The 22,989-nt window shown below is 46.9% G+C and overlaps 1 protein-coding gene across 3 annotated transcripts in view; it reads right to left on the reverse strand.

Moving 5' to 3' along the window:
* The window catches only part of PARD6G (par-6 family cell polarity regulator gamma), an 85,187-nt gene extending 62,525 nt beyond the window's left edge, over positions 1 to 22,662 (reverse strand). For 2 of the 3 annotated variants that reach the window (XM_077352983.1, XM_077352980.1), the window contains exon 1: positions 22,263 to 22,662. In XM_077352983.1, coding sequence (XP_077209098.1) covers positions 22,263 to 22,334 — 72 coding nt within the window. In that variant the 5' untranslated portion in view covers positions 22,335 to 22,662. Of the gene's footprint in view, positions 1 to 268; positions 396 to 22,262 lie in introns of those variants that run through there. The other variant, XM_077352981.1, reaches the window with a different exon arrangement.
* Positions 22,663 to 22,989: the final 327 nt, after the last annotated feature.

The raw sequence follows: 22,989 nt of genomic DNA on the forward strand, positions 1-22,989 counted from the left end.
TTCCTTGGCCAACACCAGTGGCATTGTGCTGCTCTGAACATGGTATCTGTTGCTCTTAAACCTTGTAGCCAGGAGGCTAGAAGTGCTCCCTTGCATGGAAATGGTCAGGGACTGGTTCATTGGGGGATGTCTGAAGCAGCTGCCTGGGGAGGGGGCTGAAAGTGGCACCACCACACCAGGCATGTGCCCTGCCCATTGACAGCACCCCCAAGCACAAATCACATTGGTAGGTGGGAATCTCATCCAATCTGCGTGCTGAAAGCTCTACCTTGATGGCCAAAACCTTCCCTTGCATGTGCAGAATGCCCTGTCACTGGTCACGGACTGCATCTCCAGACACATGGGAGTTCTGACAGAATGCTGAATCAGGCACACAGATGAAGTTTCTAGGCCTCAGAGTTTGTAGAGCCATTCCAGGGCCAGACATCAAAATACAGGTCCAAGGTTCAGCCATGAGGCAGATAAGACATAGCTACAAATCCAAAGAGAAATGCAAGAATAAAACAAAAGGACAGGTCAGGGTCAGAGACATAGAGGACAATCCAGAGCAGAGGCAGTAAGGTCACTGGCTATCAGACAAGCTGCTTCTTCACAGACACTCCCTTCTCTGTTGCTCTTAAACACCGTGCTGCTCAGCAGTCTGTATTGTGTCACCCAAGCACTCATCCTCACATCATATCATGGCCAGTGATATGCTGCCAGATGGCCTTTGGTCTTGAAAGTCTCTCCTCATCTTCCTCTTATGGGCTTCCCAAGGCTCTGGTGAAAGGGGAGTGAACTACTGGCAACTGGCTCTCTGTTGCCAGCTCAGGGCTGGGGGGCTGAGGGGCCAGTGTGCTGGTTCTTAGCTTAAGATGGATATCTGGCCCCTCAGAGACCGCCTCCTCCTACCATGCCTCTACCACTGGCTATGGGTTGGGATCAAGTCCACTGGATGCTTCTTCCTCAGAGGAGTCTTCAGTGGCCCTTTTCTGGGTTAGTCCACAACACCTTCAGAGGAGCCGAAACCCCACCATGTGCCCCCCTACACCGGAAGCCAGGCCTTATGATCATGTGGAGACAGCCTTCTGGTCCTTCACTACCAATGCCAATCAGGGAGGTACCCCTAGCACTAGGGCTGAGTGGGAGTCCAGACGTCAATGCCACAATCCCAACCTTACCACACTGTAGTCCCAGGTTCCCTCCAATACAGCTCATCCATTGTGTCGGTCTGAGGTGTTGGTGATTGTTGAGGACCACAGGAGGGAGTGCGTGGGGGATGCAACCCAAGTCAGACAATCCTTGCAGACTGAACTCCACTGAGGCCCCATCCTGACAGTAATGCTGCCACATTATTGAGATGGCACAGAGAGGAGGGGGCAGGGTGGACTGCAATACTTTCCCCAGGTACCTATTCCTTCACATTCACGACTGATGTCACTGACAATGTGCCCTGACCATACGGAGGCAGATGGCAATGGCAGCCTCCATGGTACTGGAGTTGCTTGGCCCTGCTGTGGCAGACCGGGAGGGGGAAATCTCCTTGGCCCGGATGTGACAGCTGCTGGTTGCCCAGAGGGAGGAGGGGGTCTGGGCCCTGTGCCACGTCCTCAGGCTCAAGTCCCAAATGCGACACAACCCATCCCACCCACCCATTCCTCCATATGGGCGACAAGCAATGGGAGCAGCTAGAGTGCCGTCATGAGTGGCACAAAGGTTTTTCCAGGGGCCAGTAATGGATGGTGGGCATCCTTAAGGATGTCTGCAAAATGCCCTGCAAGGCCCAGGGGATGGGGAGCTGGCATGACGTGCTGGGAAGGTGAAACAAACATGGAAGGCTTGTGCATCCCACTTGGAATATTAGAGATCTTTGATCAACTGCTTATTTTCAATTGGGTATCTTCCATTTTGTGCTTCTTCTCCCCAGAATGCCAACGGCACAACCCAATACCAACTAGACATATCTGGGACTCATTAAAGTTGGCGAAGCATGCTGCACAAAGCCCAAAGGGCACCGTCTTGAACTCATCCTTCCCGTCATGGCATCTGCTAGTGCTCTCCCTTTCTGTTTTTAACATTCAGCCTGATGGAGAGCTTTAGGGAACTCAAAAGCTTGTCCGTGGGTTGTATTTATTTTGATCGCTCCAAACAAAAGGTATTATATGACACTTGGTTATGGATTTCACTATGAACCAATATAGCTGCCTCTTTTCCCCCCTCCCCAAAGTGTCTGTTCCAATGGTTGCAACGGCAAAAGGCAGAAATTTATTCTGCACACCGTATTAGCTATAATATATATTTACTTGAGCTCACATACTTACTACTTGATCGTTAAATGCGCCGAATAACTGAATGGCTATATTTACAGCTCCTAAACAGAAACTGAGGCTGTTTAATGGAAATGCTGTGAGCTGCGGTGATACTACAGAGGCGATACCGCTGGATTACTGTCAAGATTTTATCTGTGTAATGCAGCACTACTCTCTGGAAAGTACAATTACAACCATTTTAATAATTACTAGCTATAGGTTTTTTAATTACCACCTTGGCGAAACAATTTAAAAAATGATTTAATTTGAGTCTACCTGAAAAGTATTTGCATGAGACTAAATATTATTGTTAGCTCCCCTTTTTCAGAATTAAAAAATTGCCGTGACCTTGGGCTAGCCACAGTTCTAGAGGGGAAAGTGTTTGTAAGCTGTAAACCAGGGGTAGTCAAACTGTGGCCCTCCAGATGTCCATGGACTACAATTCCCAGGAGCCCCTGCCAGCATTTGCTGGCAGGGGCTTCTGGGAATTGCAGTCCATGGACATCTGGAGGGCCACAGTTTGACTACCCCTGCTGTAAACCATTACTTTCTTTTGGCTGACACATGAGGATGCACCCTCAGGATTGAACCTTGGCTTTGGACAGAATTATTGGTTCTTGACAACCTTGATTTTTAATTGCGAGCGCCACATCTGGAATTATTATATTTTGTTGGGAGCTTCACATGTTATGACTCTTATGCCACCAACCAGGTCTTACTGTCATACTGTATCATTATATGTGTTCATATATTTTATTTGATCACTGATGAAGATCTTCTGTGCTGAAACGTGTTTGGTCTATAATCATGTCATGGTCAGCCATTAAGACGGTATGTGCAACATTGCACAGATCTGATTGTTTGGTTTTAATGTTTTTAATCTCCTTAATGCGTACTTTAAAGTTAAAACACAAATATTTATTACTAGCCCGAAAGCCCGTTGCATCCAGGAATGCTATGGGTGCTAGCGGAGGGACCCCCGTACGGTGCTTGCGCTGCCCCATTTGAGGGCACTGCTGGCGACGTGGCCAATGTCCACACAGGTGGCCAGTCCACAGGGCAAGCTGGCGGCTGGGTTAAGAAGTGGGGTGTACTAGGCACCACAGGAACACCCCCTGTGGTGGCTGGGGAGCATCTGGCCACGGGGCATCATGTGCGCCTTGCAGCTGGCTTGGGGGGTGCGGGCACTCCAGGGGCCAGATTGGCCTGTGGACTGGACAGGGCCCGGACACACTCCTCCCACAGTGGCTCTTACAAAATATTAAGAGCCACTAATGGTTACAGATAATCTATTTTGTTGCTCAGCCTCCTGACCTGTTTTCTCAGGTTGGGTTTTGTTCTCTTTCTGTTTTTCATGTTGCTTACTGGGAAAACTATGATCACCAAGTTGAGTTATCCTTACATTAGGCACATTGTCCCACATACTACAGGGGCTTCTTGTTGCCCTTGTGGAGAACCATCCCTTTGTAGGAGCTCAGAAAAGCCACCTCATGTCACTTCAAGCACAACCTGGGAAACACGTTTCCATGTGCCGCCATGCTTCAATTATCCTCCCTATACTGAGTTCAGCACAAGGAGTTTAAACTAGTATATACCACACACACTCTATTTAGAACTGATTCGTATGCATTAGTTACCTACATGGATATTCCCTTCCTGCTAGGAAATTGGGTGTACACAAGTGCAATCAGTCTAAGTCAGAGAGACATAGTTGACTGTCACATGGACTTGCAGCTAGGCAGACAAATATGTGGCTGTCACACAAAACTGATTTTCTCACATGAAGTAGTAGCTGCAGCAGGACCTGAAGCATATGAAGCACCTTTGATGCAGACTAAGAAATAGCATGTTAAACCTGGGACAGGAACCAAATGAAGCATTGCACGGCCTCAGGATTCAAGGCTCAATACAACAGCTGATGGTGATTTGTAAAATATCCCTATGTTTATCAACAGAAATATTGTAGGGAATGGGATGATCCAGCACAGGGAACAAAAGATAGTTAAGGTTCGTATCACACATGCTGACGGGAAGCCTAAATTATTTCCTCGTGGTCACCATGAAGAAGAAAAATAAGTTTTTATACCCCTCTTTTCTCTAGCTTAAGGAGTCTCAAAGCAGCTTACAATCCCCTCCCTACAACAGGCACCTTATAAGGCAAATGGGGCTGAGAGAGCTCCAAGAGAACTGACCAGCCCAAGATCACCCAGCAGGTTTCCTATGGACAAGTCGGGAATCAAACCCAGTCACAGAAGAGATTCAGTCTTGTCACACTTAACTACTATCCCTTGCTGGCTCTCATGAAACCCTAGGAATTTCAATTCTACACGGGGGCAGCTAATTTTATTTATTTTAGCAATCTTTGGTTCCTTAGAAAATGCAATCCAGCAGTTCCTTAGGGAAGCCCAGAGTTTAAAACAAATTGGCAGCATAATAAGTACACTAATTTTGTTATACGTACACAGCATAAATACATTGCTGGATATTCTTGCTGCTGCTCTGTCAGGCTTTGTGGCTATGCTCCATGTTCATTAAAAAAACTTACAAGCTAGTTTAAGCAGAAAGGTTTTCATTATAGTACCTTGTATTGTTGTACTGGGAAGAAAAGAACAATGATTTCAAAAAGGTATTACTTCCTTTCCATCATCAACTCATCATTCCTTCTGCAGCCAGAGTGGTCAGTCTTTGTGGCCAGTATGCTGAAAGTAACCTCATGACGGGTAGCCTACAACACGTATGCTCATGCCTTAATGTAACCTGCCAAGCTGTCGTGATGGCAGGTGCACAGCAGATAGGCAGAAGTAGCCAAAATATAATCTCAAAGTCCCTATACCAGATAAAGCACACTCACAGCTTCAAAACCAAAGGGAAATCCAAAAACAGAGTTCTAGAACAGGGGTAGTCAACCTGTGGTCCTCCAGATGTCCATGGACTACAATTCCCAACTGCTGGCAGGGGCTCATGGGAATTGTAGTCCATGGACATCTGGAGGACCACAGGTTGACTACCCCTGTTCTAGAGCACAGGACAGGGTCAGAGATGAGGGAATCTATCAGAAATACAGGCTACAAGGCCAGAAACCATCACACACATTGCCTCCAGGAGGCCACACCACTGTTTGCTGCTTTTATACATCAGGCTTGGCAGCCACCTCAGTCCTGCTCCTGCAAACACTCATCCTCATTGCTGATATGGAGTCTGTGTTGTACTGCCAATCTGGCCCTGAACATTCCTGTTTTACATCTCCCTCCTATTCTTCCTTCTCTGCTGTTCCTGTGATTTTTGTGACAGGGAAGGTGAACTGGCTGGCAGATGGCTGTTGTCCACTCAGGGCTGAGAGGTCACCGTACCATGTCTGGCTCCTCAGAGATGACCTTCCTGCAGTGTCCTGCTACTGGCCAGCTGGCTGCCTCTTCCTCAGAGGAGTTGCCTGCATCACTGAGCTCTGCTGGAGCTGGCTGGTCCATGACATGAGGAGGCAGCAGTGCAGCACTGAACACACAAACATTGTGCACCTTTGTATGCCATCACCCAGTCTATGGATTCAGCCACTTCCATCCAGAAGTACCAAGGACCCTCCACTGGCCATTTCCCTTGCACAATCCCTGTGTTCATCAGCACTGAGCATTAGGTAGACCTGTTTGCTAAAAGATACAAGCCTAGTCAACGGGATGACCCGTGCCAGAAAGGGTTAAGGCTTCCCTATATCCCCAAAGGCTTCAAGCAGGATATGGAAACAGCATTTCAGCGGAGAATCACATGCCGGAGATGGAACAAGATGACAAGCACCACACCGAAGTTGGCAAGCAGGTCGGACAGGTTGTTTCTTTGCTCAGATGCCTCATTTCATGCCAAGCCTCTCACACAGTTGAGTAACAGGTGAAGCACTCCCCCTGGCCGAGCACGACAAAGCCCCTGCACATTATTTTATTCTTATTTATTATCATATGGAATGTGTGTTATGCAGCCAGGAGATCCCAAGTTTGTCTTGCAGTTGGGCAAGAGAGGTTCAGAGGTCGCTTGCCATTGCTTCACCTCCACGTCACAATCCTGGTATTCCTCAAAGGTTGCCCTTCCAAGTATAAGCCAGGGTCGACCCTGTTTAGCTTCCAAGATCTCATGGGATCAGGCTTGCCTGGGCTATCCAGGTCGGGTGTTCCTGTATAAGCAACCCGAGAACACACTGGTGATTTCTATCAAAACACCAAGGACAGCTTCCTACATCCTGAAGCAAAGAGAGTGTTCAGTCCAAGGTCAGAAAACCTGCTTGAATAAGTAAGGTGCAATTACTTCAGCCAAAGACTGCATCATTCCTGTTACAGGCGTGGTTACTAGAGACCGAATTAGGCATTTCACAGCAGCCAAATGAAAGGAATTCTGGATTGGTCAGGCTTAACAAAGGAGGCAGAAGTTGTGAACCTGCACACAGCTGTTTCTGCCACCATTCACAAGCAAGATGGCCAATCCAAAACAACTCAAGCTCTTGACTGAAATTATTTGAGGCGAGCAGCAGGAGACAAATAAAAAAAACAAACCACTCCATAATATATTTAAACTGTATACTATTTAATGATAGCCCACAAGCAACTGAATAAAAAAATGAGCATCAAAGAGATATTTTCATCAGTTTTACTAAAAAATAACATGGAATTGAATGTGACAAAGATTTATTGTTAGTCATTCTGCTAAACAATGGTTTCATATTTCTGATAGCCTCCACTATGAAATATTGATACAAAACAGAAGGTATCTCTTCAATTGGGGAGGGAAAACATTTAGAGTAGCATGCCCACATTGTTAAACTTGGTGCCATTCAATTCACACCCACACACCCATCATACACCATCTTTAAAAGTGAATGTAAGAGGTTAGAACTTAAATGGAATTCTAAAGGTAATAGGGTGGGCATTTGCAATATCTGGGCCATTTTCAAAAAGGTAAAGGGTCAGGAATGCATCCTGGGAATGTGTCTGCAGAAGGTATAAAAGGTAAAGGTAAAGGTACCCCCTGTGCAAGCACCGGGTCATGTCTGATCCTTGGGGTGACACCCTCTAGCGTAGTGGTCCCCAACCTTTTTGAGGCTGGGGACCGGCAGGGTAACTGCCTGCCCTTGCATGCCGTGCATGCGCGCCCGCGCACATGCGCCATGCGCGGCTAAAATCACGCACGCACGGCACTTTCATGCACGCGCTGCACATGTGCAATTTCGGCCATGCATGGCGCATGTGCGGCCTGCGCATGCGCAATGCGCGGCCCTGATTCCCTCTCCCCCCCTCCTGCAGTAAGAAGCTTCCCGGGCCGCAAGCTTGCAGCCTGGAAAGTTTTTTACTGCGGGGGGGGGGTGCGGGGAGAGGGAGCCGCGGCCCAGCTCATTTTACCGACCTTGGAAGGATGAAAGGCTGAGTCAACCTTGAGCCGGCTGCTTGGATCGAACTCTCAGCCTCATGGACAGACAGCTTCAGACAGCATTTCTGCTGCCTTACCACTCTGCACCACAAGAGGCTCATGCAGAAGGTATAGGAGCCGAAAAAGAAGGGATGCTTCGAATGACTCCTTTGACATGAATTTGACGTTTCTTCCAAACGGAAGAAAAAAATATCAGATTCTACTCGCAGATTCATGATCTACTAGCAAGCAAGACAACCACAAGCTGCTTCAGTGCTGCCCCATCCTAGCAACTGTTCCCCCTCAGCAACATCAACAACAAAAAGCACAGCAGTATAGGCAGCGCTGAAAACAGCGTTCTCTCACTATCGTCCAGGGACAGTCCAGGGACAGAATCCCATAACATTCACATGGTAAATGTATGAGAATAAAATTCTGAGTCCAGCAGCCCCTGTAAGCCCAACGACGTTTGATTCTAGGCATAAGCTTGCACGTGCATGTGCACTTCTGCAGATACAGTGAAACATAATTTCTTCAGCCACTACACATAGGGAGGGAAGGTGCTGATTGCCAGGCAATGCTAGATAGAGTCAAGATAGAATCATAGAGTTGGAAAGGGCCACACAGGCCATGTAGTCCAACTGCCTGCTCAATGCAGGATCAATCTAAAGTTGGTTTTCTCAATGAGGGTTTTGTGAAACCCTGGGGTTTCTTGACAGCCCTGGAAGGGTTTCCTGAATGGTTGAGCATTAATTAATTTCTAAAAATATTTTTAAAATTCCCTACACAGTCTGCTTTAAGAAGAAGGCTGTGAAGGTTTGAGCATTGTAGCTTTGCATTTCAGAACCTCAGGAATATCCCAATATAGCAAACCACTTGCTAAATCAAATACCAGCAAAACCGGCAGGGATGTGGCAATATCCCGTTGCACCTAAACATGATTAAAGGTTATCTCATCACAAGATCTTTCTGCTTAAAAGGCTAGATTTTACCAAGCATAGCTAACAATTAGTTCTTCTGAAAATGTTCAAGGACGTTTTTAGGAGAAGAATAAAAACCGAGATCTATCTTGGCAAAACCCAACAGCATTTGTCCATGTTCTTTTAAAATAATAACGTTCCAACAAGGTTTGCCTAAAGGAATAGTGACCAAGAAATAAAGAGGGATACTAGTGTACAATATTGCAAGGATATTTGATATGGATTTTGGTTCAAAGTAGGTAAAGTCTGAAAAGCATGGAATATTCTGGATTTCTGAGGCTCAGGCTATGCGTGGAAGTACAGAATAGTGAGTAGCCCTTTCAGAAGAGGAAAAAAACTGCTTCAGAAGAGGAAAAAATATCTCCTCATAGGGTTTCAAATACTGCTAAGATCCTATGGAAAAAAGGAGCCGATCAAGGCAATATAGTGTAGGGCAGGGGTAGTCAACCTGTGGTCCTCCAGATGTCCATGGACTACAATTCCCATGAGCCCCTGCCAGAGTTTGCTGGCAGGGGCTCATGGAATTGTAGTCCATGGACATCTGGAGGACCACAGGTTGACTACCCCTGGTGTAGGGCATCCATTCTCAATGAGGACCATATACCCCCCGGGGGTCTGGGAAATGTGAGAAGGGGAACCCAAAAGGTTCAACTGAGGCCCTGGTAACTGAACCAATGAATTGTCCTTTTTGTCACATATGACCTCATTAATTGCTAGAGAGTTCGACCCTCATCAAGGGAAAGAAAAAATCACGTAATACATTCAAGAAAAAAATTGAATGCACACACTTCTTTTGGCCAAATATTCTAATGTTCTAAACTTCAATTTCACGTTGAAAAGGTTTTCCAGTATGTCGGAATTCTCATGTTTTCTTGGTGTTTAATAATAAACGATTTTCCATCTATCTGTTGTGTTGTGTCCTTATTTGACGGGGGGCCCTGGAACCTGAGAAAAGGCTCCTAAGAAGGCTGTGGCCCAAAACAGGTTGAAAATGGCTGGTGTAGGGTCTCAAACGGGGAAGAAAAGCTACTTCCAAGTATTGTTCTCCCCATCTATGTTTTTGTTCTCACAACAACAACTATGTAGGGTACTTTAGGCTGAGAGAGTGATTAGCTCAAAGTCACCCAGCAGCTTCCATGGCAGAGGGGGGCTTATGAACCTGTGTCCCCCAGCTGTCAGTCCTCAGGCTCAAACTTCAGCACCAGGTCTTTGTGGAGGGTCAAGGTCTGTAAGTGGGACTGGAGTGCAAAGAAAGGGAGCCATCAGTGGGAGCACACTTGCAATGTGGAGGAGAGTGGATTGGTGTGAAATAATCACATAGAGGTGGTGGAGAAAAGGCTGGTTTAGGAGCACTGGTCCTTGACAGGTGGGTGGTAAATCTGTGGAGGGTTTGTGATTTTTGCAATGTAAGTAAGTGTTGACAGCAATGGCTCCAGTTCCCTGGAGTTTATATTGCATGCGCATGTTGCAGGACGGACATCTCTAAGTGGGGAAGAAACCCTGCTTCACACAGAGAAAACGCTTCCAAAGAAAAAAAGCCGCTGATCTAATGTAGTGTAGAAGTCTATTTCCAGAGATGGAAGAGGACCCTTGGGATTACTTGGGCCAGGAAGGGGGACAGACAGAGAGGAAATGCTTCTATAAGGTAGGAGGTGAACTCAAAGCAGATTACACAGAGTGAGTCACATTGCTCCTCACCGACCGATGAAAGGATGCCACAAATCACAGGTAGGTGGGGCAGCAGTGTAGCTCTGCACTGAAGGATAAGCTTCCTGAAGCTGGCAATAGCAACTTCTACTAGTTGGGTCTAACCAACTGTGCACCTGGCGTTCCATGCTCAGAACTCACAATTCACAAGACCAATTTTCATCAAGACTGTAGCTATTCTGTTTTCTCAAACCAAAACATCCATAGGGAGCTGCTATTAGGGTAACAATTAGTCCACATAAAAAGGAAACACTCCTTTGCTCCACTGTTAGTAATGGTATGGAGTCCCATGTGCTAATGTTTCTTCTTAAGTAGCAAAGTTTGATCTATTCTATGACAGTTCATTGATGGGCCTTAAACTAACCAGTTTTTCCCCCTCTTCAGGACATTAATATAAATTGCTGAGATCTTCCGGAGCAGAAGAATCCTTTGGGTATTTTCCACTACTTTCAGTCTTGAGTGAACAGGCCTATTCCTATTCCTGTTTATCTTTGCACTTAAAACCTTCTAAATTCTGCTGGGTGGCCATGAAGAGAAAGAGTATGCAATGGTTACATTCTATCTTTTGGTCCTTATTAGTCAAACAAGAATGGGGCTCAGGATGCTGGGAAATCAACAGGCAAACAGCCAGCAAGGATCAGTAACCCTAAGCCCTGGGAATGGCAGAGGGAACACAATTTGCTTCATAAATTTTGAGCAAACATGCTTTCCCAAGGCTAGTGAGAAGGCACTCACATCTTCCGGATAGGACAGTTAACGTCAGGCTCTCCAGTAGATTCAGGTTTTCAACAGAGCCATTGTCCCTATCAGGTCCCTTTGTTTGTTTGTTTGTTTATTATATTTCTATGTTGCCCTTCCTTCTGGCTCAGGGCAATTTTCATAGAACATAGAGAAGTACAGCATAATTCATGAAATCAAATAAAAACAACAGTAACAGTGTTTTCAACTGGTGATAACAGTGTCTATAACATTTCCTGTAACATTTCCATATAACAATTCCAGGGACAGCATTAACTTGCTAACTATGATTCCATAGGTGGATCGGTTCGGGATTCAGTATATGGGTAGGGGTTTTCTGGGGGCATAGTAGATGCTGTTGCTTTGGTCAACCTCAACCGAATGCCTGGTGAAAGAGCTCCATTTTGCAGGCCCTGCAGAACTGTGGAAGTTCAGCAGAGCCCAGATCTTTTCAGGGAGCTCATTCCACCAGGTGGGGGTGGGGGCAGAGAAAGTTCTAGCCCTGGTTGAGGTCCAATGTGCTTCTCTGATGCAAAGGAAATGCACGTGTGTATATTAGGATGTCAGCAAAGGGTTTGCTTCCTCCCATTCCACCTCTACTAAATCAAAGCTTGCTCAGATTACTTTTCAACTAAGAACCAAAGAGATCTATAGCACAGAATGTGAGAACCAGCCATGAATTGACCCAGATATAGTTCTACCAAGCAACGCAATAATCTATGTCAGAGGTGGTCAAACTGTGGCTCTCCAGACGTCCATGAATTAGAGTTATCAGGAGCCCCTGCTTGGTAGTCCATGGACATCTGAAGAACCACAGTTTGGCCACCCTTGATCTATGTGTTCTTGATCCAGCCATTCTTCCAACCGCAGATTGGGGGTTCCAAATGTAAAACAGTATTTATCGCTATGTTTAGGGGCACCAGATGTCCTTTTTAATGGTGTCACCCAGTGCTTGAGCCTGTAAGAAGGCAAAAAAACAAACAAACACACATACACATACAAAAACAAACAAAAACCAAAAGGCCCCACACCAACCCTGATGAACAAATGTGCTCTTTTGTGGTTGGAAGATTAGGAATATTCCTAGTTATCACATCTTAAATAGTAGATTTAAGTAGAGCCAGTTTGGTGTAGTGGTTAGGAGTGTGGACTTCTAATCTGGCAAACCGGGTTTGATTGTGCACTTCCCCACATGCAGCCTGCTGGGTGACCTTGGGCTCCCCACAGCACTGATGAAGCTGTTCTGACCGAGCAGTAATATCAGGGCTCTCTCAGCCTCACCTTCCTCACAGGGTGTCTGTTGTGGGGAGAGGAAAGGGAAGGCGACTGTAAGCCACTTTGAGACTCCTTTGGGTAGAGAAAAGCGGCATATAAGAACCAGCTCTTCTTCTTCTTCTAGATGTATTTAAAATGAGATTTGCCACAGCAATTACTCATTTGAAGCAGTTAGTTGGGAAATATGTCCTCTTTTTTGCTTTTCAAAACACGGTATCCCTGTCTACGCTGATATACAAAAACAAATGCTCAAAACCCGCATTTATTTTGCATTTTGAAAGGCTTCTCTTCCCCCAGCACTTCTGGTTGACATGCACAGTTTCTACCATGGAATTCTATCATCTTCCCTGTCCAAGGTCTGTCATTTCCTTTCAAAACCAACCGTAACGCTGCAATCCCAACCTCATCGCCCCTCAAGGCCCAAGAGGGCGGACTACGCCCACTCCTACCTCTTCTTACAGGTTCAAGCACTGGAGAACAAACAAAGAGAAACATCAGTTCTTGATCTCAACTTTCTAGTTCTCAAACAGGCTTTGACAAGTCGGTGCTTACAACAGAGAGATGAGTCAATCTTTTTTTTCCCCCGACAACCAGGACTGGAAGAACATTTGCCAGGAGAATCACAGGCCAGATGGCATTTGAGCCTACCTCCTTCAGCTCTTGAAAGGTCCAGCCAGGCCAAGACCATCCTCGTAAACAGCTATTTGTCTATGGCAAGCAAATATGACTACCAAGCCAGGAAACAGATGTAAACAACAAGTCCAGGGTGTTTCCCCTCCCCCCAATCCTTTAGGCCATCTGTGCAGGATTTATAATCCAGACATTTATAATTGCAAGAAGAGACTGAGGCCCTTGCTTATAAATGGGGAACTTTGGGGCTTTAGAGAGCAAAACAACAGAGTCCCAGCTAATCTGTCAAAACTCCCTGAACAATCCCTAGATTAAAAACTACACGCTGGAATTCTTGAATGCGGAGGGATCTTCCATTGAGAGGACCCCAGTGTTGCCTGCATCACATGGGAAGAGGCCAGGAAAGAAAAGGATATAGATAGGACAGCACAGATAAAGCTGTTCTGATCGATCAGTGATATCAGGGCTCTCTCAGCCTCTCCCACCTCGCACGGTGTCTGTTGTGGGGAGAGGAAACGGAAGGTGACTGTAAGCCGCTTTGAGCCTCCTTCGGGTAGAGAAAAGCGGCATATAAGAACCAACTTTTCTTCTATTTCTACACTGTAATGACTGTAGTCTGCTATAAAAAGCTCTAGTCCAGCAGCATTTTTAAGACCAACACAATTTTGTTCAAGGGCTATGCTTTCATATGCATGCATACTTTATCAGTTACAATGAAACAGAATATCCCCAACCATTACACAGAGGCAGAAGGTGGGCAGCAAATTAACATGCAACATAATGCAGATGTTTAACAGATTCAAGGACCAAACATAAATAAAACAAGCTGAGTTTATGAAGTCACCATTTGTTTGGTTTAAATGGGGGGGAGGGACACAATGAAGGAAATAAGTATGTCAAGATTGGAGATTAATGGACAGATGTAGTCTTAATTGTGGGATGCTGAGAGTAATTAACTGAGACCCTGTCATTACACTATATGCTATAGTAACGTTAGGATTTTTTTTAGGAATGAGGCGTGCCAAGACCACTGACCTTTATAATCTCAACTCCTCCAACCCATCATTAGTGGTACATGTGGCCAAGTTACTTTGACTAGAAGGAATCTGGGACTTAGTAAACACTGCATTTCATCACCCAATTTTTGTTCCTCTCTTGGCTAGGATGAGTGTGACAGCAAAGAGACCATACTTTGAAAGCTAACTATATAATCTAAGAAACACAACAGTACCATTAGAAGTACAATATCCAGGAACTTCATCAATAACTCCAAGTACGTTACTGTAACAATTCCTGAACTATGTTTTAAAATAGATATATGCGCTCGAGAGCCATTCATCTCCATCTCCCGACCAAGTCAAGTTGCAATAGATGCACACACAAATGAATGGGTATCAGTTGATCAGAATGTGGGTGTTTTACAGTCCACAACACAGAAGAGACTAAGAATCCTGGAAACCTTAAACCTAAATCAAGGGATTTACACTGAAAGGGATTAATTGTGTCAAGTTTCTGATTACTACTAAAGGCCTTGAAGTATTGCAATGTCTAAATAAAACAAATTAAAAGAACCCGTATTTAATGACTGTGTATTCTCCCAACTGAATCGGCCACTCCAGTGCCTACTCTTTCTCTCACCACTTGCTTAATCAATTACAGACTACAGAAAGACACAGTTCTGGTTCACACATACATTTTCATTTGACATCAAGCATTGGCTTGAACCCTGAAATGGCAAAAAACCTACAAAACATGTTAAATAAAATGTTCTGTGTCAAGTCGTCTCCAATACCAGGCATTCAAGCGAACCATTTCACACCTGGTTGCTGCTAACCATCACTAGATACCTCTGTGACTCGGATCACAGAAACACACACTTACCGTCTGGGTTCATGCACACGTTGGATGATCAGACAGGAACTGCTGATAGGGTTTGCCATAAAAGAGGAAGAATTTGGTTGACTCTAGTGTGAACTACTGAAGCAGTTTTCCCATTATCTCAACATTAAGCTGGTATACCAAGCAGAAAAGGCTTGACTTTGAAAGATAGTAAGTCCCATGAATTGACTAGAAACCCTTGAATTTTCACCCAAATAATTTGGGGGTTCAAAGGCAGGGATGCCTCCAGACTTCTCATAACCTCTGAAGCCACCACAGTTTTCAGTAGCTCCCCAAATCCAAGCAGCTATAAAAAAGAAATACACCAAGAATCTCAGACACATTCTTTGCCACAGCCTCAATCCTACAAGCAGCTCCTTTCACTCAAATTTATTTCCCAAGAAGACACCCGACAGGAACAGCCTGGAGAAAGGCAGAGAAGGACATCCTAATCACCCTGATCTGAGGTTCATTTACTAGGAATGTAGTGGAGTGGAGTTAATTGCCCAGAAGTATGTTGCCCAAAACAAAATTCCCCCTCTAGCTGCTGCTGCCTTGCCTTCCAGGCCAATCACACAGCTCCAGCATCACAGCCTCAAACTGCTGGCAATAAGGGAACAGCATCAGTCGCCCTCTTTCTTCATCAGCCGTCTATACACCAGCAATAGGGAGGTACCAATTTCAGTAGGCCCCAACTTTACCATTACAACCCTTTGATGGATACATGGTCCGTATTTAGCACACCTCTATGCTGCCTCTCCAGAGACCTTGTCCATTCCTACTATCCACAATATACTATTACATTACTTCCTAACTGGTTATAACCAGATGCAGCCATTGCAAAGCCCTGAGCTGGTTGGCTGAGGCTAGCTTGATTTTGTAAGAACTTAGAAGCAGAGCGGGGTCAGCCCTGGCTAGTATTTTGGATGGGAACCCACCAAGGAAGTCCAGGGTCAGCCATGTAGGGGTAAGGCAATGGCAGCTATTTATTTCTTGCCTTGAAAACATGGCAGGGTCGCCGTAAATTGAGGGCAGACTTCATACAGCGATCACGAACTCACACGTCCTTAGGAATGTAGAACGCCAGTGATAAAACGGTCAACATCGCTGAGGCTATACTGAGTGCTGTCCCCTTACTAGAGTAGGTACATGAGCACTTTTGTATTCCAAACAGACTATTGAGCTTCATAGTAGTTAACATTGATCGCTAACAACCACATCTGGTGTTTGATCAAACGGGTTCTCTTGAAAAGATTGTATGTGCTACCGGAATGCTACCAAGGTTACCACTATGATGAAATCAGTTCTATTAGGAGCCTTTCGCAACTTTTCTTTACTACTGAGAAACCCCTGAAACATTTTTCAGGCTTTGAGAAATCCCAGAAGTGGTGCGATGGTGCAGAATATGCCTGGGAAGCACACCCGCCTGGGGCCCCTCCCCTTCCCACCCCCTCCAGGCCCATCATTGGCCATTGTGGAGGGGCAGGTTGATAAATAGTAGGTCCATAAATAGTCACATCACTCATAAATGTTTAACCCTTTTAAACAAATATATAAAAAATTAACTCCCACCCATTCAGAAAACCCTTCTAGGGCCATCAAGAAACCCCAGGGTTCCACGAGACCCTGGTTGAGATAGCCTGATCTAGAAAATGGATGGCAGAGATTCCCCACCCTTAGTTTGCCCTCAGGGACAGAGTGCTGCAACCAAACCAAACCACTGACCATCAGTACATACACAGGGGACTGTATGAACTGGTGTCTGAAGAAGTATGCGTGCACACGCTTACATCTTGAATAAGAGTTTATTGGTCTTATAGGCACTGCTAGACTCAAACTTTGTTCTGTACGAATCTCAGTGAGCCAGCCTGGCAATCGTGTTAGGGATAAACTAACTAAAGGAGCCGTATGAACTCAGCTCAATTCCTTTATCTAGAATTGCAGTCCGTTATTTAAAGGGTGCTTAATACAGTGCACATTTCTGAATTTTCTAAATATATAGAGAGGCTGAAAAGAGAAAAACATTATTTTTCTGTATTATTGGACACAAGATTACTCCGGATACCAAGGGAGAATGGAAGTCAGCTATATTCCATCTTTTTGCTTCAACCATCATTTTCACAACAGGAGCACCAGCTAACCTCTAATACAGAACACATAATGTAGCTGCCTCGAGATACCTCCAGAACCAATCTGTTTACATGAACAGTGTACAAAACACGTAAATCAGTATAAGTCTCTATGTCAGTTACAGCCGCAGATATATATTTACTGCCCATGTTTTCAGACAGCTAAACCAAGAAAGGCATCAAGAAATCTGCCTGAATTTACAAACTGGCGGCAGAACGGAGACCCACAGGGGACTGCCACCATGACAGCATATTTCTTTACATTTGACTTCCTTATTTTATAACCCACCTTTCGCCCCAGGGGGAACTCAAAGGAGTTTATAGTATTCTTGTCTGCTCCAAGACAAAGTAAGCTGGTATGAGCCAGTAATGAAATGCCAGCAAGAAAAGGGGACCTTCCTGAGATGCATCACCAGGATGACCTTGGTTACTCTCCCGCCTGGGGATTGTCAAAGGAACAAAGACAGTGAGACAGGGGAAAAGGAGGTGGCAGGGAAAGCATGCAGACAAGGGGAAGTCACAGTGGTTCAGGTAAGGTTTTGATAAAAGAGGTGATTGTAAGCAGAGCATTAGTCGCCACATGGACTCACCGGACAACCACTTACTGGGGCACACTCTAAAGCAGGGATTCCCAACCAGAGGTTATGTGAGAGCTCCCCAGGGGTTCTGTAGCCTTTCCCAGAAGTTCAGATGGCCACTGGCATTACTAGACGTCACTGGAACCCCTTCCTCCTGTTGCTCTACAGGCCTACTAGTCTCAATGATCAACTGGTTGACTGGCTGGTTCCTGCGTCTTACTTCCCTGCCCATTTGTCTGAAGGGGCAGGCCACCACTTCTGGTGTTCCTCAAAATCTGGAAAATATTTCATGGTCAAAAGGTTGATCGAAAGGGTGCCCAACCAGCCATGTCAAAGGCAGTGAGTGGGTTTGGTCTCATCTAGCTGGCTCCCTACATGAACTGTGCCCACACAGAGTCCTCTGTGTTGTAGCAGCACCTTGACTGCTGACAACCACATCTGGTGCTTAGAATCATAGACTAATAGAGCTGGAAGGGACCTCATGGGTCATCTAGTCCAACCCCCTGCAGTATGCAGGACAGTCAGATTCCTATCGCTCATCTACTGTCACTTGCTACCCCCTTGAGCCTTGATCAAGGAGATATTCCTGATCTGTAGCCGCACCATGGAAGCACACCAGAGTTCAAGCGCAGGAAGTAGGAGCCTTCCCAAGGACTGAATTCAGCAAGACCCAGGGCTGCAGTACTGTCTCCAGGAGGAAAGACCAAAGTGCTCGGGGCTTTGGAGTTGGGGAGAGGCACCCAAGGCAAGCTTATAAAACAAACAGCATGAAGAGAGTTCGCTTCCTCCCTCATAATACTCAAGAGTCACCCAATGAAATGGGTGGCTGGTCATTCAGGACAGAAGCAATAATCCATGCAATGCCATGCTTAACTCATGGATTCACTGCCATGCGCTGTAGCAATGGCCACTTAGGACTAAAAAAACCCCATGGAGCGGTACAGTACGATATGGAGCAAAGTTGCATTCTATGTCAGGGGTGGCCAAACAGTGGCTCTCCAGATGTCCATGGATTACAATTCCCACAAGCCCCTGCCAGCATTATGCCACAGTCCCCCCCCCCCCCGCTCTATGATAACTGAAGCCAGTAACTTGGCTGAGATGGCATAGTTCAGTCTACTAACAGCTATCAGCAATGCCGGTAAGATGGAACACAGGAGGCCTCTGCCTTCATGTCATCATCATCATCATTATTTGCAGCAGGCATTTGGCTGGCCTTGTTAGAAACAGGACCATGAGTTAAGATGGAACCTCAGTCAGATCCAAGAGGACTCACGGCCCATTATTCCTCACCCCCTTTGATTTATTTGAACTCTGGAAGCACTTAAAACCGGGAGGCTGAGTTGGAAGGCTATACTTAAGCGGTATGTAATTTATGTCTCTCTCCCAAGACACAGGCTGCTGCTGGTCAGCCCGGGTCCTGAGGGCAAGCCAGGCAGCTTTTGCACTCTCCATATTCCCTAGAGGGCCATTCTAGAGGGCTGGTGGGGAGGGGGTGGGTAGAGCTATGCATCAAGAGGCTGGGATGCTCTTCAGCATCTCTTCTTGCCAAAAGAAGAATCAGAAAGTTGGGGGATGATTTTCACTAAGCCACTAAGCAGAGCCTTCCTTTCAACAAAGGCCCATTATGCGCACACATCTTGCTGTGGATTTTCAGAACCGTAAGTCTTTAATCTTGACTTCAGATTCTCTGTCCACCTTACACGCCATTCTTTTTCCTCCCATGTACTTCTTCTGCAGCTACAATTTTAAAAAACCTATTCTAAATTGGGGCGGAACGTCCCTTGTGGTGGGTGGGGTGGTGGCGTCCAACTGCACAGTAGTCCTGCAAATGCCTACCATTTGTGTGGTTCAGGTCTCGTGCATGCATTTTAGCATTAGTTTGTTGAACGAAACAGAACAGAAAGGAAGGAGTCAAAGGAGAAACCTGATGCTGAAATTGACAAGACTTTGTTGGAAACTGACAAGCAGCTTGCCAAGCTCCCCTCCATAGTGCCAAAATTTAGGGATTCTCTGTTGTGTTATCAGCCATTGTAAAAAAATGGGACAGAGTCACACAATCTCCTAATACAGGGGGTCATGATGGGTGTACAGTGGGCTTTTGTGAAACCCTGGGGTTCCTTGATGGCCCTGGAAGAATTTCCTGAATGGGTGGCAGTTAATAAATTTTTAAACATATTTTTAAATTGTTATAAACATTTACCAGGTGATATGACCATATATAGTCATGTTGGCCTGTTCTCCCCCCCCCCCCCCCCGCAATGGCCAATGATGGACCTGGAGGGAGCAGGAAGGGGAAGGGCCCTGAATGGGCATGTCTTCAGCTATGCCTCTGCACAATCATGCCACTTCTGGGGTTTCTCAATGGCAAACAGTTGAGGAAGGCTGGTATACTGCATGGACAGTAGAACCCACTGACATTGCAAACTGTGACTGTTGACAACATGTGTGTGCGCGTTGACACATCTATGCAAAGTCAGCTGAGTCTCCACCAGGCTGTGCTCAGGGCTGCAATTTGTATGGGGGAGGAGTCCCCTGGCAGAAGCACTGGAGAACTTCTTTAGTTTTGTGGTCATTAAATTGAAATTTAAAAAGGGGGTGATGTCCCAGGGCAGCTGCACAGTAACGCTAATTTCCTGCCCTTTCTTACAAATTTGCACATTTTTCTCTTTGTCAGTCTCTAATCTGATCCTGCGCACTGGTTTTTTAAAGCCTGTCCGGTGTGGACTGCATTCTGTCCTCCAAACGGATGGAGCCCAAATAATTCTTAAGTTTGGCTGTTCACAGAAGGTCCATCTGGCTCAGCCACCATTTTCATATTAAGCTTCCAGAGATTGGCAAAAATGCTCCCCCCAAAACTTTGTTCATTAAAACGTAAAAAGAAAAAATGTCAAAGATTTAGGCTTCCCATCCCAGTGTCTCTCTTTTATCTCTCAGGTCAATTCCATTCTGCACTGATCCTCACCTTTTATTTTGTTTGCATAAAGCACTAAAATCCCCTCCCCTCCTTTGCACTGGGAATGTTACTATTTGCCTCTTCTTCGATCCCACTTTCAAGTCAATACTAGCAGGGAACTAAAACTCATGCAGCTCCTTTTAAAATCCTCCCTCAGTGGCTTTAGATTTTTTAAAATTCAGCAGTCTGAGACTGGCAATAGCCTCTTATTGCTTGACTCATGCTACTTGTATAAAAGAAATACAATGAGAGGGAAATGGAGCTTGCACATCAACAAAGGGAAGAGAATGGCAGAAGGTTCCGAGTGAATGGAACAACCTCTATGTGGGTGGGAAGAGATCTTTGAAGGGTGACAAAAGAATGTGTGTGTGTGTGGGAAAGCCAAGAGAATCTGTCAGTTTTTAAATTACCATCGGCTTGGAAGCAAAACAAGGGAAAAATTGGCACAGAAGTGCTCTCAGAAAACTGGAGCAAACAACCACCAGAAGGTGAGCGGAGTGCTGAAGGGAGGAAAAGGTGCCACTGCACTTTGTTCGGCTGCTTCAGACCAACAGGGCTGCCCACTTGAATCCATGGGGAAAGTCAGAGAAAACACCCCTGAGCAACAGGCCCAAGAAGCAGCCGAGGAGCCCCACCAGGCAGAGAAGCAGGCGCTTACGGAGGGGGGAGAAACACACAACCCAGCAAGTTGTGACAAGATTAGCAAGGGAGGAGAGCTCGCAGGCGTGCCAGGCAGCATTAAGAGCGCCAGGAGAAGATGGCCTGAACCATCTGAAGGGCCAAGATGGGATTGACTCCCAGCAGGGCTGAGAGTTATATGGGGCAGCTCCTGCACCGAATCTCCCCCTGGAAGAAAGAGAGGAGGGGGGGGAGAAAGGGGAGGGGGGGTAAACATTCTCCGTTCCTTCTCGGTATCCTAGTCGCCTTCCCGAGTTCACACACACACACAGACGTCCTTTTCTACAAAACTCCGCCACTCCTCCACTAGGAAGACAATGGGAGCCGGGAGAGAACCGAAGATTTCGCTTCTGCTGCAGGCACTCCCACGCAAGGGGCGATCCAGTGGGAGCCGACTCGCCGGGTGGGCGCTTGCACAGCCCTCGCTCCCCTCTGCTGGCGGCCTCCCGGGATTCATCCAGATCCGAGGAAGCCTCGGGAGATCCTCCGCCCCCCGCTTGGAAGCCAGCCTTTTGTTGGGAAGAACCCACAAGGCGAGCGAGGCGCCGCGAGCCCCGTCCGGAATCGGATCCGCAGAACGGAGAGTCCCACAAGCTCCGCGCACAACAAAGAAGCGAGACCGGGGGCGGGAGATGCCCGGCCAGAGAAGCAGCCCCCACGCCTCCCCCTCCCCTCCCCGCACGGCAAACGACCGAAGGGGCCTCAGAGCAAGTTGCTAAGGGACCCCCGCGGGGGAGACAGCCAGGGGAAAGGAACACAGACCCGGGGGCGGGGGAGCCCGGACTTAAAACGAAAGCAAACACGGGGGGTTTATTTTAAAGCCGGGGGGACGGGACGTTTTCTCCCTTTCATACCAAACTTTGTTGTTCAAATCTGTTTTCTTAAGCATCAATAACCAAAGCGGGGGGGAGCCCAGAAAAGGGGAGGGCCTTCCCATTCATTTGAAAAACGAATTAGGGGGAGGTCGGAGAAAGATGAAAGGGGGGGGGGAGAGAAGAAGAAGAAGGGCCGCATCGCGGTCGCCCGCCGGCCACGCTTACCTTACTTTTGACTTCCACCGCGCTATAACCAAAATACCGCAGACTCTGAGATTTATTAAAACTCCGATTCATTTTCTCGGCCCCCCGTTGAAACCCGCCCCCCGGGTCCTCTTCGCCCTCGGTCCACAAGGGCTGCGGAGAAGATCCGCCCGCCTGCGTGCGAGAGCGCCCGGCGGGCAGGCGGCCGGTTCCCGCGGCTCCGGCCCTGGAATGCCACTTTCTTGGGAACGCTCAGGCGACTTTGTCCCGGCGCGCCGCTCACAACGCCCGCCTCGCTCGGCTTTCCGGGCTCCTGTTTGTTAGCAGCGCTCGCGGGCGGCTGGCAACGCGCCTCTCCGGACTCGCTCGGGGAGGCGGCGCCAAGCACGCAGGCCGCCCCGCCCCGCCCCGCCCCGCCCCGCCCCCTGGCGGCCCTCCCCCTCGGCGCAGCCTCCGCCGCGCCTCCGCCCCCCGCCAGAGGGCGCGCCTCACGGGCTCAGAGTCCTGAATCCGGCGGGTCACAATGGCCGGGGTCGCGCAAAGGTCCGAGACTGTCATCCCGCAGGAATCCTCCTTAAAGGACGCGCTGATTCCCACGTGGGCTTTCTGGGCTCTCCGTTTCGGATGTGTAGAGATCAAAATCGGAATCTTTATCGGGAAATCACAGACACTTCTCTTGCTTTAAATCTCTTTCTAGAAAGGCATGGCTGCATTCATATAAATACTCAGGTGGTTTTTAAATTTACAC

Source organism: Paroedura picta, chromosome 9, assembly GCF_049243985.1.
Source record: "Paroedura picta isolate Pp20150507F chromosome 9, Ppicta_v3.0, whole genome shotgun sequence".
Taxonomy (NCBI): Eukaryota; Metazoa; Chordata; class Lepidosauria; order Squamata; family Gekkonidae; genus Paroedura; species Paroedura picta.